The 18,945-nt window shown below is 35.6% G+C and overlaps 1 protein-coding gene and 1 long non-coding RNA gene across 3 annotated transcripts; one reads left to right on the plus strand and one right to left on the minus strand.

The window, feature by feature from the left end:
* Positions 1-1,937: 1,937 nt before the first annotated feature.
* Positions 1,938-9,017, plus strand: LOC110729389. The gene is made up of 4 exons (XR_002512915.1): positions 1,938-2,297; positions 3,399-3,473; positions 4,124-4,198; positions 8,863-9,017. It is a non-coding gene; the product is annotated as an uncharacterized LOC110729389 (long non-coding RNA).
* Positions 4,419-17,607, minus strand: LOC110729387 (protein ROS1-like). 2 transcript variants are annotated; one of them, XM_021909122.1, is made up of 21 exons: positions 17,238-17,607; positions 15,779-16,714; positions 13,837-15,175; positions 13,457-13,752; positions 12,960-13,385; positions 11,797-11,887; positions 10,103-11,453; positions 9,924-10,003; positions 9,646-9,730; positions 9,474-9,565; positions 9,327-9,395; positions 9,185-9,221; positions 9,024-9,106; positions 7,875-8,360; positions 7,455-7,491; positions 7,319-7,376; positions 7,054-7,193; positions 6,903-6,968; positions 6,703-6,817; positions 6,590-6,628; positions 4,419-4,812 (listed from the first exon to the last, which is right to left on the minus strand). In XM_021909122.1, exons 2-21 carry the CDS (start codon positions 16,518-16,520, stop codon positions 4,691-4,693), a joined length of 5,754 nt encoding a protein of 1,917 aa, XP_021764814.1. In that variant the 5' UTR covers positions 16,521-16,714; positions 17,238-17,607; the 3' UTR covers positions 4,419-4,690. The 2 variants fall into 2 exon arrangements, with proteins under 2 accessions (XP_021764814.1, XP_021764813.1); XM_021909121.1 differs by having other exon boundaries at positions 13,457-15,175.
* Positions 17,608-18,945: the final 1,338 nt, after the last annotated feature.

Here is an 18,945-nt window from a genome sequence, read left to right on the forward strand (position 1 = left end):
AATGACTTGTCTAGGGCCACATAGGTGTCGACCTCAAGGTCATCACTACTATTTGGGTTCGTGTGGACCTCAGCTTCGACCGTAGGCCGTTTGCCTTCAGTAGGCGATACAGACTCTTTGGATGCCATCTTATAAGTACTCTTCCCCACAGATGGCGCTAAATGTTTTGGGGTTTTTTGTGTCCTTCGGGAGAGCTACAACACCAAGATTGGAATCCAAACGCCTGTACCTGCAAAACAACAGAGACTCCGGTTAGGGGAGTTCCGCCTCCAATGATCAAGTTAGAACCGGAGTGGAGTCTGTAATAAATGCGGAAGTTAAGAATCTTCTCAAAGTATGTGATCGGGAGTAAATGATCTGCAATCAATATGCTCGGTTAGTTGGTATTGAATGTGAATGTTTTCCAATTGGGAAACATCTCCTTATTTATAGGGTCTTGAAGTATGTGCCACGTGTCCAGAAGGGATTGGTTCTTATGAACCACTCTGAAGGTGACACGTGTCACACGCTAATTGGTCCACGTGGCATAGGGTATTTTTACCCCAAACAATTCCCACCATAAATTTCTTAGTTTCCTCCCTCTAATGCCTAATCAGTTCGACATTTTTTATAAAAAAAAATTACTATAATCAAAATACAAGCAATGACCCGGGACATCGTCCGAGTCATAAACTAATTATTTGTTAAAAAGCAAGTATGACACTTAAAAATTAACTACATTAAGAAAGAGAAAATACTAGTTTATGACAAAATCTTTTTATTAAAAATGGGTCCCACAAATGTTGATATAATTACATAATGCCATGATGACAAGGCAAATTTGTTAATTTATTTACAATTTTGCCATTTGATAAGTTTTGTTTATCATCTATACTTATTATTATTTAAAAACTCAAACCGGATGTATCACATCTTCTTACATTTGCTCTTTTCTAAACCAATGTGCCACAAGTTTTCTTACATTTTTACGCAGTAATCTTTAGAAAACCCACAATAATCCAAACCAATTGTACTTCATCTTCATCTCCCACTCTTCAATTCAACTTTTCTTTCACTCTCTTTAATTTTAGTCCCTTCACCTTCTTTTTTTGTAAGCATCATTTTGAATTAAATTCCCAAAAAATTAATTTATTTAATCAGGTCTTCGGTTACACATTACACTTATAACAACCAATAATCACCCTTGTGTCCATGCTATAATTGAATATTACATTCAACAAAGTATCTTACCCTATTTATCCTTTCCAAATACACATATGACATAACACTCAATATTCAAAATCACAAAAATAAAATAAAATAATAATAATCTTGTACGTTGTACGGGTCAAAAGCCTAATTGTGATTAATTGAGACTTCCTTATTAAGAAATGATCACTTAAAAAACGAAAGGAATAAGATTATACAGTAAAAACCTAGCCTTCTTTCTCTCTATTCTCCCTCCTAAACTTTAACATCCATTGTAAATTTTGAAGGAGCTTCCATCGGATTTCACAGATGGAAAGCCTCAATCGTTGTTTCTTGTAAGTTTTTATTCTTAGCTTATAATAATATCTCCCTTGAAATAAAGGGTTTATCTCTTTCGAAAGATAAGGGTTTATCTCATTTGATAGAGTCTCCAGTTTTACGGGGCTACAATTGACTATTGCTCAGATTCGGGTTCCAAAATCATCTCAAGAAATTTCTTCCTCACAAAATATTGAAGCATCGACAGATGCAATCAAAAAGTTTTATGAGACAACGAATCGATAATATGCCGAATTGTTATATCTATGTATTTGGATTCTCAGCACTTCTCCGATCAATTCTTGTTTGATTTTGTTAAATTTATTTTCATTATCGTTATTTATCAATTATAAATGTCATATGACTTTAATTAATGAAATTTAGTATCCTTTTAGACCTTATAAAAAAAAAAAAAAACAAAAGAAATAAATTATCAAACTGAAAAAAAGACCAAATAAGTTTTAAATCAATAAAAATATTATCTTATTAAGTTATCAAAAAAGATGCTGTCGAACATGCCCTAAAACTATCTCAGTACTACTCTATTCAAATAGAGCCAAAACTCACCTCAATTTACCGTCTTCTCCGCATCCAAAATTCACAAATCCATGGCGGGCTTTAAAAAGTTGGAGGGAACTTGAAAATAAAAAAAGAGCGGCAAAACTCATTAAAACCTCAAAATCGCTCTTTTCTTCCCTCCTCTTCTCTTTCTCTCTCCTCCGCTCATCTCTCTAATGGCGGCGTCTTCGAGTCGTCTTCGTCTTCTTCCCTATCGACCTGAACACGAGCAGGTAAGTCGATTTTCGATTTCCGAAGTTTCGATTTTCGTTTTAGATTGATAACTCCATTAATTTGTAATCGCACTTTTAGCTAATTGAAGTTGTTTGATTTTTGTTGATGATATTACAGTTTGATGCTTGGATTATTTTTGTTTTGTTTTTTTTTTTGGTTAATTTTGGAGGTTTATATTGAATCTGAAGCAATTAAATTGATCTGTTTAACTTGATTTTCGAATTTTCTAGAAATATTATTGGAAAGACGGTGAAGTTTTTGAAGGTTCATCTCGAATCTAATGCAACTAATTGATTTGGTCGATTTGATTTTCGGACTTTCAGATTGTTTTATTTGTTTGTTTGTTTTTTTTTTTTTTTTTTTTGATTTATTTTTATATAAAATCTTAGGTTTATTAATTTCAATGTGTGGGAAAGACGGCGATTAAATCTGTTTGTTTCATATTTTAATTATAGGGTCGAATTGAATCTCAAACATTCTATGTTTGTGCTTAAGCTTGCTATATAATTTCTCAAAAATACGGCAACTAAATCTGTTAGAAGTTAATCCTTGTTGAAGCTTCAATTATATTCCGAAGCGGTTAAATAATCTCTTCAACTTGAATTTGAAGCTTTCTAGGGTTTTTAAGCCAGCGGCGGTAACTGAAGTCACTGAACCAGTTGAGCAAAATGGAGGAACTCCAAAAAAAAGATTAAAATAGTTTTAATTAATTTATTTATATATATATATTTTTTTACGAAGGTGGTGTAGATGGTGGGTTGCAATTTGCTAGGGAAGTTTATAAGCGGTTACACATACTAACATAAATGCAAATGAGTAATTGACACTATTCAATGCTAAGCCTAAACTCTAAATCTGCCTTGGAAAGTATCAAGGCTGTACTGGTGTTTTTAGTAAGACTAAGCTATTTGTTTGTTTGATTCTATGCTCTTTTTGTGACTTGTGTGTTGCTACAAATCTTTAGAATTTCAATTTGTGTTCGCGAAGACCCCATGGTTCCTGTGTAGCAACTCGATCATACATGATTGAAACTCAGGGTATGTTATGTTGCGTTGTTTGGTAGCGAGAATTTACCGAGCCACCCTTTCATTTTCTTGTAGGTTCGAGGCTTGTCAAATGATGAATCTTCCCGGAATGTGTGGCAAATTTTGATCCAATTTAGATGCCAGTCAAAGGTAGAATGCCTTTTGTTTATTTACTTTCTCAATAATACATCTAATGGAAACATGAAACCCATATAATTATTATTGAGCCTTTGAGTATGGTTCTAAGTATCTAAAGTTGAAATAAAAGCATTGACTTTTTGCAACAACCATCTTACACAGATTGTTACACTTGGTGTACCTAGAATAAGGCTTATCTTGGTTTATAAATCAGGCTTTGATGTTTTTAGCCTTGTAAGTAAAGAAGTATTGTTGGGCAGATGTTTCTTTTGTCAATGTAAAACCTGTTATGTTCTTGTCCAAGTGTGTAACATGACTATATTGTGAATATTTCTCGTGTCATCTGTCCAAAATGAAGAGTCCAATTAATTTGATTTCAATTGTGATGTATGAAATACTGAAATATGCTTCCTACCGTTGTTCATTGCTTATTTATTACCATTGTTCATTGCTGATTTATTACCATTATTAGTTGGTTTTTAACTAAGATTTTCAGCAAAAAGCCAATTTGAAACTTTAACCTCAAAGGCTATACCAGGGCATACAAGTTAGTTTGTATGCATCTGTGTATCTCTGCATTTTGATGTACTGTGATTTTGTTGGATGCGCTGAAGTTTTTAACTGTGCTAGATGATATTAACTCCAAGTCCTGCCTGTTGCAGCTTGTCAGATATTCATCCTTTCAGAAGAGATAGGGAAAGCACTTCAACTTAACATACAAACTTCGGGATTTGCTGGTAAGATTCTCTCTCACTCAGATTTTTAACATTTGTGTTTCACCTAGTGTACACATTATAAACCATAGCCCATGAAAATGATTTGTTTCTTCAAGAGCTTTGTTGCTTTCATCTGCTATCTATAACTGATGCACAATTTGACATAATTTATCTGGGTAAAATTTTACCAACTTGCTTTTCTATACACTTTTTAACTATGTCTTGACAAGACTGCATAACATTGTCGGATGCTGAAATTTCACTGAGAACATCTTTCTTATCTCAATGGGTCTGTCATGAAGTACTGTATTCACATATGTTGATCTCAATTCTGTGCTATATTCTCCTGCTGCAGAAAACTTGCTCAATTCGAGCATGAATTTAAATTGCCTACAATCTATGTAAATGATGTACAAGGTCATTATCTTGATACATTTCCTAATTCCAGATGATGCTATTCTCTCTATAACCTCACTGACATTTTTATGACATCAATTGTCAATACATGGTCACCTACTCATCATATGTCTTACCTTTTGCCCCTCTAGTCATCCTGCTGGCTGGAAAATGCAATCTGGCCATGAGTGGACGAGGTGCCCTTCTTTTTTGATCAAATCCCCTCACACAAACAAATCCTGCATTGACATTAAATTTTAGCATGAACATATAATTTTGATATAGTGGTTGAGTGGTGTGCTTAGAATTTTACACAATTAAATCATATTTATCCATTTTTTTCCCCTAGAATTCAAATTACTTTCATTATTATTTTACCAAACACTATCAAAATTTGCAATAAGCTATTTTCTATCACTTTTTACTATTTTGTTACTTATTACTATTTTCCAAAAAAGGTTATATGAAATATGAAGATATAGCTGAATCAGGAAAGCTTTGAGCTATCTGTTGATCAGGCATCAACAGGGTTTGAAAACTTTAAAATTCTAGTTTGATGCAAAATGAGGTTCACAGAGCTAAAATTCTGTTTGAAAACCAATAAGATAACTGGATTTTAGCAGTTTCTACTTTAAGAGATTATTCATGATGGAAATCAGCAAGGATAATAATAATAATAATAATAATAATAATAATAATAATAATAATAATAATAATAATAATGCATGGAAGCAAATTAAGTAATGCATTACTGATATCTATTAAATCTAACACAAGGTCAGGCTCAGACTAAATCAGAAAAATGAGTTTAAGCCTGTTGTCGTCACTAAGATCCTTAGTGAGGGTCTCGGAACTGGAATAGAGAGAAAGAAGCAAACAGTCTTAACAGTGACAGTGTCAAATATGTTGTCGTCACTAAGATCCTTGGTGGGGGTCTGGGAACTGGAATAGAGAGAAAGAAGCAAACAGTCTTAACAGTGACAGTGTCAAATAGGGTATTTAACTGCGTCATAAACTGAACCCTGCATCTAGTCTTCCTGGCTCCTGATACGTAGATGCATTACAGAGGCCTTGCTCTGTATCACAACTCATTGCCTCAAGGATTATCTGATCCCCACTACATTTAGAGGCAGACTTAGGTCCTTTAATCTCACCCCTTGCTTCCCATTGACCGCCTCATTCTATGCTGGGATGGCAGTTTATTTGGTGTCTAAAAAAACAACAGGTTTTCACAACCTTACATTCCCTCTCCACCATACTAATGATGTTGACATGGAACAAAGAAGGTAGTATTGAAGTTTGAACGTGAATAGCATTTTCTTTCTAATAAAGGTAGTTGCAAATTGTTGAGGATGATGGCTGGAGGATGCTCTTGTCAACAACAAATAAGAGATGAGCTTAGAGCTAACATTATTCCCATGCCTCTTTTTCACTGCCTAACACAAATTAATGATTGTGCAAGCAAAGGACTGTTTTTAGAAAGGAAGTTGTAAGGTGTTAGTGCATTTGTAGGAAGATAGGAGCTGAGAAACTAGCTGACCAGGTGGGAGAAGAAACAATCTCAGTGCTCTTTTAGTAAATTAAGGGGCAGGATAGACAAAGGAACGTTGTCTCTTGTGTACTCAGTGTTGGCTGTTCATCTTTAAGAGATTTATACTTGAGAAAATGGGTTTATTGTATTGAAGATTGTGAATTGCTCTTACTCGTATAGAGGCAGCCAAGCAGGGGAATACGCATCTGTTGGAAGGTGTGGTAGGAGGTCAAGGCTGCTAACGTTGTTATTTTTTCTAAACTTCTGAATTAAAGAGTCAAAATAAATTCCGCTATAATTTGAACTATAGTTGTTTGGTTTCCTTTTTAATCTTTATTGTGAGAGCTGAGAGGTGATTATATTTATGTCAAAAATATAATTCTCTTCATTTATACTTCTAGCTGTGTGGTGAAATGGAAAGATCTACTGGAGAGGGAAATATATGTGATTATATTGCTTAAGGATTCATAGCCATAGTTGCATACCTCTCCAGAAGCAATGTTGAATGTCTTCAGTGGTCAGACCTGGGTAAAAAGTTTAGAAATTAGAAAGAAGAATACCCACACATGTGAAATCAAAACAGATTTTCTTTCTATACCTCTAAATATGGTTGGAATTGATGTTCCAAAATAAACAGTACGTCTTGGAAGGTTCCATAACCAAGTCCTGGGGACTGCAATTGGATTAAGACTGGAGTCATGGTCAGCAAATACCTGCATACAATTTGAATAAGCTAAGTATGGGAGAATGAGCAGCAAAAGATTAAATGTTCTGATGAACCCAATTTACTGAACATACCTCATTCACTTGGAAATATGTTCCATTCAGTGGGAAGCTGCCTCTCATCGCAGTTCTGCATGGTATCTGAATATAATGGATTGTGGCAAGATTTATTACTCTACATGACATGTGTGTCAAATGAAGGTAAACAAAATATCTTATCTCTTACCAGAAGTGTACCCCGTACAGTCTGGGAGTTTGCTTCCCGCTGACTGTTGCAATAAGAACATGTCTCCTCATTGCACAATATGCTGGGATCTTCAGAGTGACATTTTCTTTCAGGAGGTTCAATAGAGCTTGCAGTCTCACCTATTTTCGGCATCAATTAGTATCTCAGAAGTAAGTTATTGAGATGAAAACTGGAACAGGACTAGCTCCCTTGACCATCCTCAGTAGAATCATTGTGATAATTTATGTACACTAATTGTACTTACCTGGAGTCCATATTGCAAGTAGGTATGAACAAGGATCGTCGGGCTCTCTTTTGTCCAACTGCAATTGTGCAGCTATCATGAGAAAGTAACCAAGGTAAAAAGTGTACATAGATAATGCAATTTATAAATAGCTTACCCCTTTCAAGAGAGGATGTGCGTCGGGAAGTTCATAGCTGCAAATGTCATTCAGAAGACAGTTAGTGGAACTAAATCTATTACATAGAAAACAGTCATATGTTTCTTGAGAAGGGACTTGACTTTAAATGGAATTTTCTTGAGTAAATTACATACTGTCAGCTGAAAGCATGACTATACATGAGAGCTTAGCTAGAAGTTTGCATGAAGAATAGCTGTGTGTGGTTTCTGTTTATTTCATAAACATATACACCAGCTAAAACAGGTGAAAACTAGAATTTTCATACTTTATCCAACTTGCCTTAATTATTGACCTAGACTAGGAAATTTTGCTTTTATGTTACAGTAAAATCCAAATATTCAAGATTTAAAAGGAGCAAGCACAACAGCAATAGTCTGCAGGGTAGAGTTGTTAACTTACACATGATGCTCTGTTCTCAGTCGGCTTATATTCTTGAGCTTTGGTGTTGGAATTGAAGCAGCTTCAGGTGTTAATGCCACCAAGGCATTTGAATTTCCATCCATGTAATTTTGTAGAGTTCGAGAGAATTCTTTCATATTGAGCTTAATTGTAGGTATTCCATCAGGATCCTCGTAGTCTTCAATATCACATAATGTTTGTTCCTGCTCTGGTTCTGGTTCTGGTGATGCTGGAACTTCAACTATCGGTTCACAGTTCCTAATTTCAGATTGCCTCTCTAGTTGATTGATTGTCTGTGGCGAGGGTAGTGCCAGTGGGGAAGATGAAACTGCACTTGGATGCACACCAGTATCGCAGTTGCTTTGTGAATAAGAAGGGGGCAAAGGCAAAAAATTGGCGCTAGCTTGAGGATTCGGATGTGCTGAACTGCCCCCACTTGAAGGCATAATGCTTCTTTCTTCTGGCCCTGGAAGGGCAAATCTAGCACTGCAGCCAACAACAAATATTTACCCAATTATAAAAGTTCGGTTACAATAAGGTACTTAGTAGCATTATGTATAATTTGGAAACATGTTTGGCTATACTAATTTGCAGTGCAAGCAAATAGATTCTCCTAATCTATCCAGATCTATTCAACTGTTTCACGATCCGGTACCTTGGAAATTTGAGTTTATACCCTAGGCATAAAAATCACTTTTTTATTTTATTTAATATAATATAAATTTAAGGTGCCGCATAAGATTTGAGTCAGTAGTTGTATACTTTTCACCCTCTATTGTGTGTTTGTGTGTGTGTTTTGACCTAGGATAATGCTTGCATAATTCATGGAGATCACTTTTATTTAAGCTTAAGTAAGTTAAGGTAAAATATAGGATTTGAATCTTTAATCGTCCATCTTTCACCCTAGTATAATGCTTGTGTAATTATTTTTTTAAGACCATTTAAAATGTCTCAAACTTCATTCTCATTTCTTTTATGGTGTTGGTAGGGTTTGCAGATAAAATTGTCCAGTGGCAATCTGCTCTGTTCCAAGTTCATAAAGACTAAAGAGGTTTTCCAAGGAAGCTGACAGCTGTTACAACCATCTGCTTGATGCCTTTTGTTCAATACCTTGTAAGGTAAATTGATTAGATCAGATGGGATACTAACCTTGCAAATGCACTGGCAAAGTGTCTGCACTCTCCTCTCAAGGGACAGGCATTGCAATTAGGCTGCCTTTTGGTGCAAAATACCTGCATGTATTATAATATAATCCGGTTATGATCTATTATCAAAAACAAAGGCTAAGATGCTTTTCGATGTCAATGTACCTTTCCAAAAGTGATCAAGTGATAGTGCAATTCATACCTGAATCACATATAATGACATTTACCAATGGTTAAATTTTATCCATTCATGAACACAATAATCAAATTAAAGAGAAAAATAACATCAATATAATATTGTTCTTACAAAGTCTTTTGGTCAAGCTTGCAAAGCCGTGGCCATAAGTACTTTTGAATGGACTCTAAGATAGGGTACCTGAGGCAGCAAATGGTGTTAACATCTGTTGAATACTGTCATTAACACTGCAGTAAACATGGACTTTGTAGTACTTACATTTCTAAAAGATGCAGTTGAAGCGACTCCGGTAGGGGTTGAAGCGGAACCCATCCTAGCCGTACAGCTATCCGTCCAACGTTGGTGTCAACCTGAATAAATATAGCCCCCAGTCAGTATGAAATAATTCTCTCTAAAAAAAATTATTTTTGAATGAAATTGATGTACTTACGGGGAAAGCAAGATGGTGCAGTGTCAAAAGTCGCACACATTCCACACTCTTCAATCCCAACCCTCTAAAGCTCAATAGGTATTCTCTGGATCATTATCAAGAAATTGGGCATTATGTGGTTAGTAGTAGTTTATGTCATGCCTGTTAAGTAGAATGCAAATTTACAATAGTGTATGGAATTCATGTATTGAATTGCATTAATTGTTGCATAAATAGGCATGAAGCATAAAATTAGCTGTTATTATGGAGGAATTTCATTATTTGATTCATTCTCTTACTTCGCTTTGTCTGGGGGAATATCTCTCAGCCATTCCATGTCGGTACTGCCATGATCCTTGACCAGCCTGTCCAGTAGAGCCTGTATAATTATTTGGGATTAGCAATGATGCAAACAACTTATGGGATTGAACTCAGACAAAACTTGTACCAGTCAAATATTTGATTAATAAGATATCACCTTTATCCGTTCTGCAAGCATGTTGTTCATGCCTCTCTCCTTAATGGTTTCAGCAATTTCATTCACGTCAGCATGTCTTACTGCTTCCCAGTCTAGTGAGTCTCTTGTGTTTGCTGGTCTTTCTTTTTTTATACCATTAGGCTGTGCTTGTTTTCGCAAACTGTCCCAGTCAAATGCATCAGCCTTTACCTTTCCTGCCTTTCCTTTCCCAGGTTTGCTAGCATTTGCATTTGTTATCTCTGAAATTCCACCTGACGCATATGTCTGTACTGATATTTTCTCAACTAATTTTTTATCATTGTTTGCCCTTTTCAATTCTGCAGTACTTTCAGTAACGTCGGCAGTTACTTGATTCTTCAAGTTTGCACCTTTCCAATTTGAACTTGTTTGAACATTTGCAGATGAAGCATTATCTGATGGTTCCTTCGCCAACTGATTTTGTGACTGCATAACCATATTATTACCCTCAAGAACATAAAATGAGCGTATATTTTCTGGAAAAGATCTTGGAATGCTATCTGAAATTTTCTCCAGTGCAAGTTGTTGCACTGTTGATTCTGTAGTCAGATTGCTTTGTTCTGTTGGTGTGCTGTTCTCATCTTTTCTTGATGTATCGGGGGATCTGCTCTCTACATCTGGTAATTGAAAATTCAGATTCAACTGGTCGTTTGAGCAGATTCCTTGTGCTTCTGGAGAACCTTTTGTTACATGATTGATGCACTCTAGTGGATCTTGTTGGGTTTGACTGTATGATTCATTAAGGAAGGGACTCTCTGCCATCTTTAGCAGACTCAGAAATGGGGTGGAACAATCAAAATAATTGGATTGGGAGCTAGTTATTAGAGGCTGTGTATTTATATAATTCTCTGAAAAGATGCTCATGGTTCCAGCAGTCTGCAGATTTGGAGAGTTGATGGAGTTCTGGGATGACACTACTGAGTGTTGTGATGAAGTTGCATCATCTTTTGCTCTATCATCTCCTAGGGCACTTGCTGTCTCTGTCTCTGTAGTCTGGCTATTTGCATTATCGACTGTTGAGTTATTGGGGGTTTTTTGACTGCTCTCACTGGAGTAGTCCTTAGGGCTAACTGAACCAGGAGCTCTTCCAGTTAGTTCTTTGCTATTGACAACTTCCTTCTCTTCACTATGGTCAATTTCATGGATAATCCTAGAAATCCCACTCAAAATTTGCTGATCTACTGTCTTCTCGTTCCAAGTAATGCTTTCCTCTGGTTCAATTATACAAACATCTGGTTCAACAACCAAAGCAGTTGTTGACTCCTCTGAAAGGGTACTTTCACTTCCTTCTGACTTGAGGGGAAAATGAGCAGCCATTGCCATGAAAGCAGAACTGCAATCAAACAAGATTTAAGATACTTCTCATTCAGGGCATGATTAAACTAGGGTAAAGAATTCAAGGGATAACAATTTTATTAAATAGGAAAGATGAGTGGAAGTGGTGTTTGATGAGGGAGGAGGAAGGGATAGGGGGAAGATGAGTAATACCTCCCCCTCCTCAGTGTAATATTAATTCCCGAAAAAGGGTATTAACTTCTGGATCCCTCTTTAATCAACCACAATTTCCACCCATTTACCTCTCTGTTATTTCTCTATTTAACCTTTTTATTCTTTAACCCAACCCAAGCATGTTCTTAGTGGAATATAATGATCTCTCTATTTCAGCATGGTCTTACCTAGAGAGATGGTCTGATACATTCTGAGTAAGAAAGACTCCAATAACAGAGTCCAGAACAGATCCTTTCCAAGGAGTGAAGCGTCTATCTCCTGTATAAAGCAAACATATTTGTTAGTGACCAACTTCATTACTCTGGCTGAAGGTAAATTCTAGTATACTATAATTGCAGCTTTTATGAAAGTTTCTAAGCCTTGAAACCTGTGTTATGCAATCAATCGTTATTGATGTCTGTTAAATAGCATGTCTAAATTGAAAATTGATTACCGGATATGCTTAATCTCTACTTACACTAAACGAAATGTATTCATAGGCTCATAGCTGACGTAGTTGCAATACATAATTATTAGCATATGAATTTGTTTACATCTTTTTGCTAAATAATAATACCTTATATTAACTTTTGAGTCAGTGGTCTTATGATTGCTAGAGTTGAGCATTTTAACTCTACAATTATATATGTTCTCTTTATTCTGCAAAGTTGCATTTAGAGCTGGCAAAAGTTGACATGACATGACATGATAACACGACACGAACACGATAAAAACGGGTTAGTGTCAAGGGTTTTCAACACGTTTAATTAAATGGGCCAACATGACACGACACGTTTAATCAAACAGGTTGGGTTAGCATTGAGATTCTCAAAACGAAATTAACACGACTCAACCCGCCTAACATAAAAACCCAATAATTTATGGAATTATTGATAATCTATAGAACAAGACCAATATTTTTCAATTCAACACGATACGAACCGAACACGAAAAAAGTGGGTTAGTGTTAAGGGTTTTCGACACGATTAATTAATTGGGTCAACACGACACGACACGTTTATTAAATGGGTCGGGTTAGTGTTAACCTTCCCCAACCCGTTTAATTTTTGACACGAAAATGAACACGACACGACACGATTGCCAAGTAAAAAAGTTAGCATCAAGGTTTAAATTGTATTAGACTTTGGACTCGGAGATGTTTACAGTTCTAAATTTCAATTTAAAGGCTTATAATATTAGTTTGGGATTTACAATCTTGCAATGCCAGCCCTTTAGGAATGTACTCTGAGCTTCTCTCTTTGTGATTCTTATTTTCTTCTCTTTAGAAAGAACCATATTAGTATCTATAATAATGAAAAATAAAGAATAGATAGATTAAAAGGAGTCATACCTTGAACAAGACGCATGCGTGCTATGAATGAGTCCACACGCCCATGGAAGACACTTCGTTCATTTTCCCACCATTTTGCTTTATCCTCATCAGTTCCATCAACACCTTTATTGTCAATGTTCTCGAGAAGAAGTCTCCACACTTTAGTGGTCTCATCATCAAGGTCAACCTTAGCTCGTTGACGCCTCTTCCTAACAGGATCAAAGGGACCATCAAATGGCACCATAGTCCCATCTCTCCCATAAACAACTAGCGCATTTCTCGCATTTTTGGCCTGCTTCTTTGCCCGGTATGGGACCAGTGCATTCCGTTCTAGAAGTGGAGTGCTATAGCCTTCTCTGTTGATATCCAGCAGCTTCATTCCTTCAGTTATTTCTTCAATGGAGCTGGAGCTGGTTCTTGCCCATGGTAGTGCTGGAATAGAACCTGCAGCAAGTGGAACAATGAGTTATATTCCATTTTGGAGGATGCAGAATGCCTGATTATCTAATATTTACCTGTTGCTTTTCTGGCAGACTGATTAGCATTATACAAGACGAGGTCCCATTGCTTGTTTGATTTCCTAGATACCCTCTTTGATCTTGGGTTTGATGTGCTGTCAGCTTCTAGGGCCTCTGTGTAACCATGTGCTGAAGTATCAATTTTCTTTTTGCGAGGACCTTTGGGTCCTGGTTTGGGAGGCAAGACCGATGAAAGTCCCATCAGTGGGGCCAAATCACGAACACGAGTATTACCTTTTGATCTCTTTTTCTTCAACCTTCCCATGTCAGCCCAAGTATTCAATAGCTGCATCCTGTTCTCAACACTTCCCATAAGTAACCCGGCATGATTATGAGACATTGCATTAACTCTATAAGAAGCAGGGTTGCAGTAGTACTTTAATGCAGTGGGATCAACTCTTGGATGATTATGAGTGCCGGCTTCCTGGTTGATATCTCCAGATGGAGCAGCAGTACATGGCATGCTTGATGTGTGTGACCTTTGTACCTTCTCAGTTCTCTTTTTCTTGCAAATTTCGGGAAAGAGAAACGTGTGAAGTTCTCCAATTATAGCATTTCCAGAAATTGTGCGGTTTTGCTGCCAGAAGGCACAGTGAGTGGCAGCATCCACACTTCCAGTGGCAACATCTGTCAGGCAGGGATTTCTCCTCTTTGATCCTCTTGTATTTTTCTGTTCGTTGGAACTTGCACAAGGGCTTGAATTGGGACTTTGTGCCAGACGAGCATCATTTCTGGATGAAACCTCAGCGTTGTTCCCTAACAAATTGTGACGAGCCTCATCTTTCCCCCCTGAGAGGATAATCAGGTCAGGCTGTGCACTATTTTGGTAGTCTTTTGTGGGAAGTGAGAAGTGATTTTTGAGTTCCTGAGTGTGGGTATAGTTAAGGTCATAAGCATTGCACACCCTTGATGTTTCCACCATCAATTCTTCTCCCTGTCTAAGATTATCTGCAGTGTCACCCTTGTTTGGCTGTGGCTCAGAATACAAATATCCATTTGACATATGAGGAAAGTTACTTTCCGCTGCTTGTCCATTCAAGTCAAAGTTTAAGGATTTTCTGCAGGACTTGGTGACAAGTCCAGATGGTTTTGAATCTCCTTCTTCAGTTTCTCCTGTTGGTGTTGACTCTCCTGCTTCAGTTGCTCCTGCCGGTGTTTGCTCTCCTGCTTCAGCTTCTCTTTCTAGAGGAGTGGCCGAAGGTGTGTTCACCTTATTCTTCCGCACATACTTTCTTTTAACTTGTGCATTCTCCTTGGGATCAGTGGGCTTGGGAGTTTTGGGTTTCGGAGTCTGTCTAGGCTTCTTTTCGCTTAAGACCTTTGGTGTGTACTTTCTTCGTCGTGTTTTCTTCAGTGGTGTCTTGTTCAGGTCAATAACTTGGTCGCCTCCCTTGTCAGGGTTGTGATTCTCTTCTGTCATGGAGACTTTACCAGGTGATGATTCTTCTGTATTGGGAACAGTGACTTCTTCATGAACATTCTGAAGGTTGATCATTGCAGCAGCAGCAACTTGTTCAACTTGCTCTGGCAACCGGTTCTGCTCATTTGGACTTTGATAAGTGCCAAAAGGTGAGTTCCCTGGAGCCACATTATTGTCAATTCTCCACCGAGAGTCTGGAGTTGCGGGAGCAAAATTGGAATAATTTCCATTTGCATGCTTTGTGGTTTGAGAAGAGTTGGCATCATAAACACTCTGGTACTGCTGAGGAGAAGCACCTACAACACACCATTGCTTAGTATCAGCTTGTGAAAATGTTAGAACAGTAATATCCAACAAAAGGGTATTTAGAATATAAAAGTAGATATTAAATATGCAAGTATAGAATCCATTTACCCTATTCCCTTTTTCTTTCTCGAAAGATATAAACGATATATTTTTAATTCGTCAATTTGCCAATTTAGATGGCCAAATACCATCATCTACCCAGTCAACAACAAAGCCTTAGTCCTTAAATGATTTGGAGTCGGCCCGTCTTATGTGTCAAAAAATAAATAATTTTCTAAAACGAAGGATTAGTGCAATCCAACTTCACAACACTAAATTTTTAATGTCTAATTTATGTGTGGGTAGATCTAGCAATCTCCAAACCCCCAAGCCTACTAGATTAGCCTTTTTTTTTTAAATTTTTTTTTTTTTTTTTCCGTTTATATTTATCCCAAAACACAATTCATCACTGTTTTTTCCCAGGTTTTCCACCACTTTATAGAGGTCTGCATGTGTGGTAAGGATATTGTGACATACAGAATGGTATAAAGAACAACCTCATTTTACATAACAATTTGACAATCAAAGCTTTTGAAAAACAAAAGAAAACTTACAACTTTGCATTTCTCCTCCGAAAATCGGGTTGTACAATGGGTTGCCATATAAGTTGGTGTTATTTCCTGCAGGTTGCTGATTATAATCCCAACCTTGATAAACTGCTGCATTTCCCATTCCCAGTCCCAGACCAGAAGCATCATTCCTGGCTAGCAGACTTGTATATGACATATTCTCAAACTGATCCATAGCTGCGGCGGCAGCAGCGGAGGAGCCGCCATCTCCGACTCCATTTTGTCTCCATTGCATTGATGATTCCCAAGAACTAAAGTAAGGGTAACTACTGTTATTACTACTCTGAGCGTCCGCCATGGCTGCGGCCGCTGCTGTCGGGGTTGTAGAAGGATAAGTCACCTTTGTTCTCCTACCTTGGCTATTCCAAGTAGGCAGATAATCCTCTAAACCCCTTCTCTGCATTTCTCCTACATTATCCCTCTGTAAATTATTGATTAATCTACCACTACCATCATCCCAAAGGTGTTGTTGGTGATGGTTGTTATTGCTACTGCTACTGGGAATACTGCTACTACCATTATTAATTTCTTGAGAAGATATTGAATAAGATAAAAGAGTTTGAGCATGATTATTTTGTTGAGAATATCTTGACAAATAATTCTCAACTTCACCATTTTCATAGATCGGTCCAAGATGAGGCTTCAATGGGGTTAATGGAATCCATGACCCTTCTATACCAAAATCTGTTACAGTTGGAATTGATTTTCCTTTGTAATTTTCCATCATTCAACTCTTTGGAAAATCACCCAAATTCTTAAAAAAAAAACACTTATTTTTATTTTTTTATAAAAATAAATAAATAAATAAAATTGTGTTTGTTAGATGGGTTGTTGGAGAGAATTGACCAAAATTATTTCTTCCCCAAAACTATGCTCTCCTGCAAAATCTCCTTCAAGTTGAACCCATTTTTCCTTTATAACCTGCAAATTCGGGGAAATTTGTTTAGACAAGAAAGCAATTAAATCAATAAATTTGGAATAAAAAATACCCTGAATTTGTTCACAGAAATGGTAAAAAAAAAACCCAGAAATCTTTTTAATTAATTAATTTACAGCTGAAACATTTTAATTAACCCAGATTCACAGAATCATAAAATTCTGGGCTAATTAAGTAGCAGATCTTTCAGATCAGAGCATTCCAACCCAGCTGAAGAACGATATAAATTTTTTTAATTTATTAAAAATTAATTAAAAACCAAAGAAACAATTTTTATTCTGTTTTTATTGCTGCAAAAATCAGTAAAAATCCCCCTCCAAAAAAAAAAAAAGAAAAAAACTGATCATTCTTCAGCTGATATAACTGTGATTTACAGTTCAGTCTGCAAATTTCCACAACACCCAAAAAGTGAACATTAAAAATTTCAGGAAAAGAAAAACACAACAATCAGAAAAATAAAAAAGTATAAAAATTGGTAAACAAGATGAAATCAGGGTGACTGGTTACCGGAAAAGTGGGTCAATGCCGGAGATCTGCCACCCTTTGAGCGGTCGAGAAAGATAAAATGGAGTGAAACAACAGTTTGTGCATTCAGAGAAGAGAGAGAAAAAGAAGAAGAAAAAAGAGAAAAAAAATATGTGAGACAAGAAGAAAGAATGGGTTGGGTGTGGTGGTTTTTCTTTATTTATTTCATTTCATGTAATTATATTATGTAAATTATATGAAATAAAATGGTAATGTAGGAAATTGTTTGTTGTTTGTATTTGTAGGGTAGAACTTTTCTCTCTTTTTTCCCACCTCACTGTGAAACTGATAATAACACCTTTTCCCGGTAAACCAATAATATAATTTTCCATGTGCTACTACTTCTCCATCCCCTTCGTATTATATTAGCACGTGATATTTGATTTTGATGGTTAAAACATACTCTTATCAACTTTATTTATTACAGGCGATTTTATTATCTTTTATTTCCATTTTTGTTTGATTATTTCATGTTATGCGTGATTTATTACTATCTTTTTATTATTATTACATATACATGAGAGTATCAATTTATTTAATGTAGAAAAATTATTAATTATTCCAGTAATTATTTTGAAATCAATAAAAATATTTTTCTAATTGTTTGTTTTATTTTTATTTTTTAATTTTTCAGCGTATGCGTATGTGAATGAGGGATATTATCCAGCATAATACATGTGATACTACTGTTTTATTAATTAAGAGGTATCCTTTATTCTTTTTATATTTGACCTATTTTATTTACCATGATTGTCAATGCATAAATTTAACCATCAGTATATTTAATTAGTAAAAATTAAATAAATAATTGAATATTATGATAACATTTATTAAGGTGATTTTTCTACCTCTGTTAATTATTATGTGCAACTGTAAAGAATTATTTGTGAGGTATAAAAAATTCCTAAGTTGCACATAATAATTAACAGAGGTAGTAATAATGTTTTTTCTTATGTATAAATCACAAGTGACGATCAAACAAGGATGTGTAAGGAAAAAAAAAATATGATCAAAGTTTAATAATAAAAAAGTAGAAGTGTCATATATATACACACACATATTTGATAAGACTTTTTATGTTTGCATATAGGACCCACATTACTAAAAGTGATTTCTTACCTGTTTTTTTATACATTTGAAGTATCTTCTTTGCAAGGCATTTCTATAAAGATTTACTTCAAACTCCCTATTAAATGTTATAAAATAATAGTCAATCATTACATTTATTAGATAATGCAACCTGTGGCTAATAAAGTCAAATAAGACAATTTTTTCGAAAAAAGATAGTGAATACAACAAAAGATCGGTAACAAGTCAATTGTTATATTCCTTGAAAACTAGTATATGATCGTGCTAATACAAAAGATTTTTATAATATTTAAAAGCAACAAAAGGTGGGACATGCTTTACATGCCATTAATCTAATGACAACCATTATATCAAACTACTTGTAATATATTAAATGAGACATAAACTAATAACAAGTTAAAAAAAAAAAAAAGCATGCACGTTCTATTAGGTTATCGGACAAAATAAACAACAATAAATTTAATTGATGCTAAATAACAAGAAAGTAAAATAATATCACATCGTAAAAAACGTACATTAGATTTTTAAGAGTAAAATTAAGATAAATTGATTTATTGAAAATTGTTTCATATAAATCAAACTATCATAGCAACCGAAAAAG

Source organism: Chenopodium quinoa, unplaced genomic scaffold, assembly GCF_001683475.1.
Source record: "Chenopodium quinoa cultivar QQ74 unplaced genomic scaffold, ASM168347v1, whole genome shotgun sequence".
Lineage (NCBI taxonomy): Eukaryota > Viridiplantae > Streptophyta > Magnoliopsida > Caryophyllales > Amaranthaceae > Chenopodium > Chenopodium quinoa.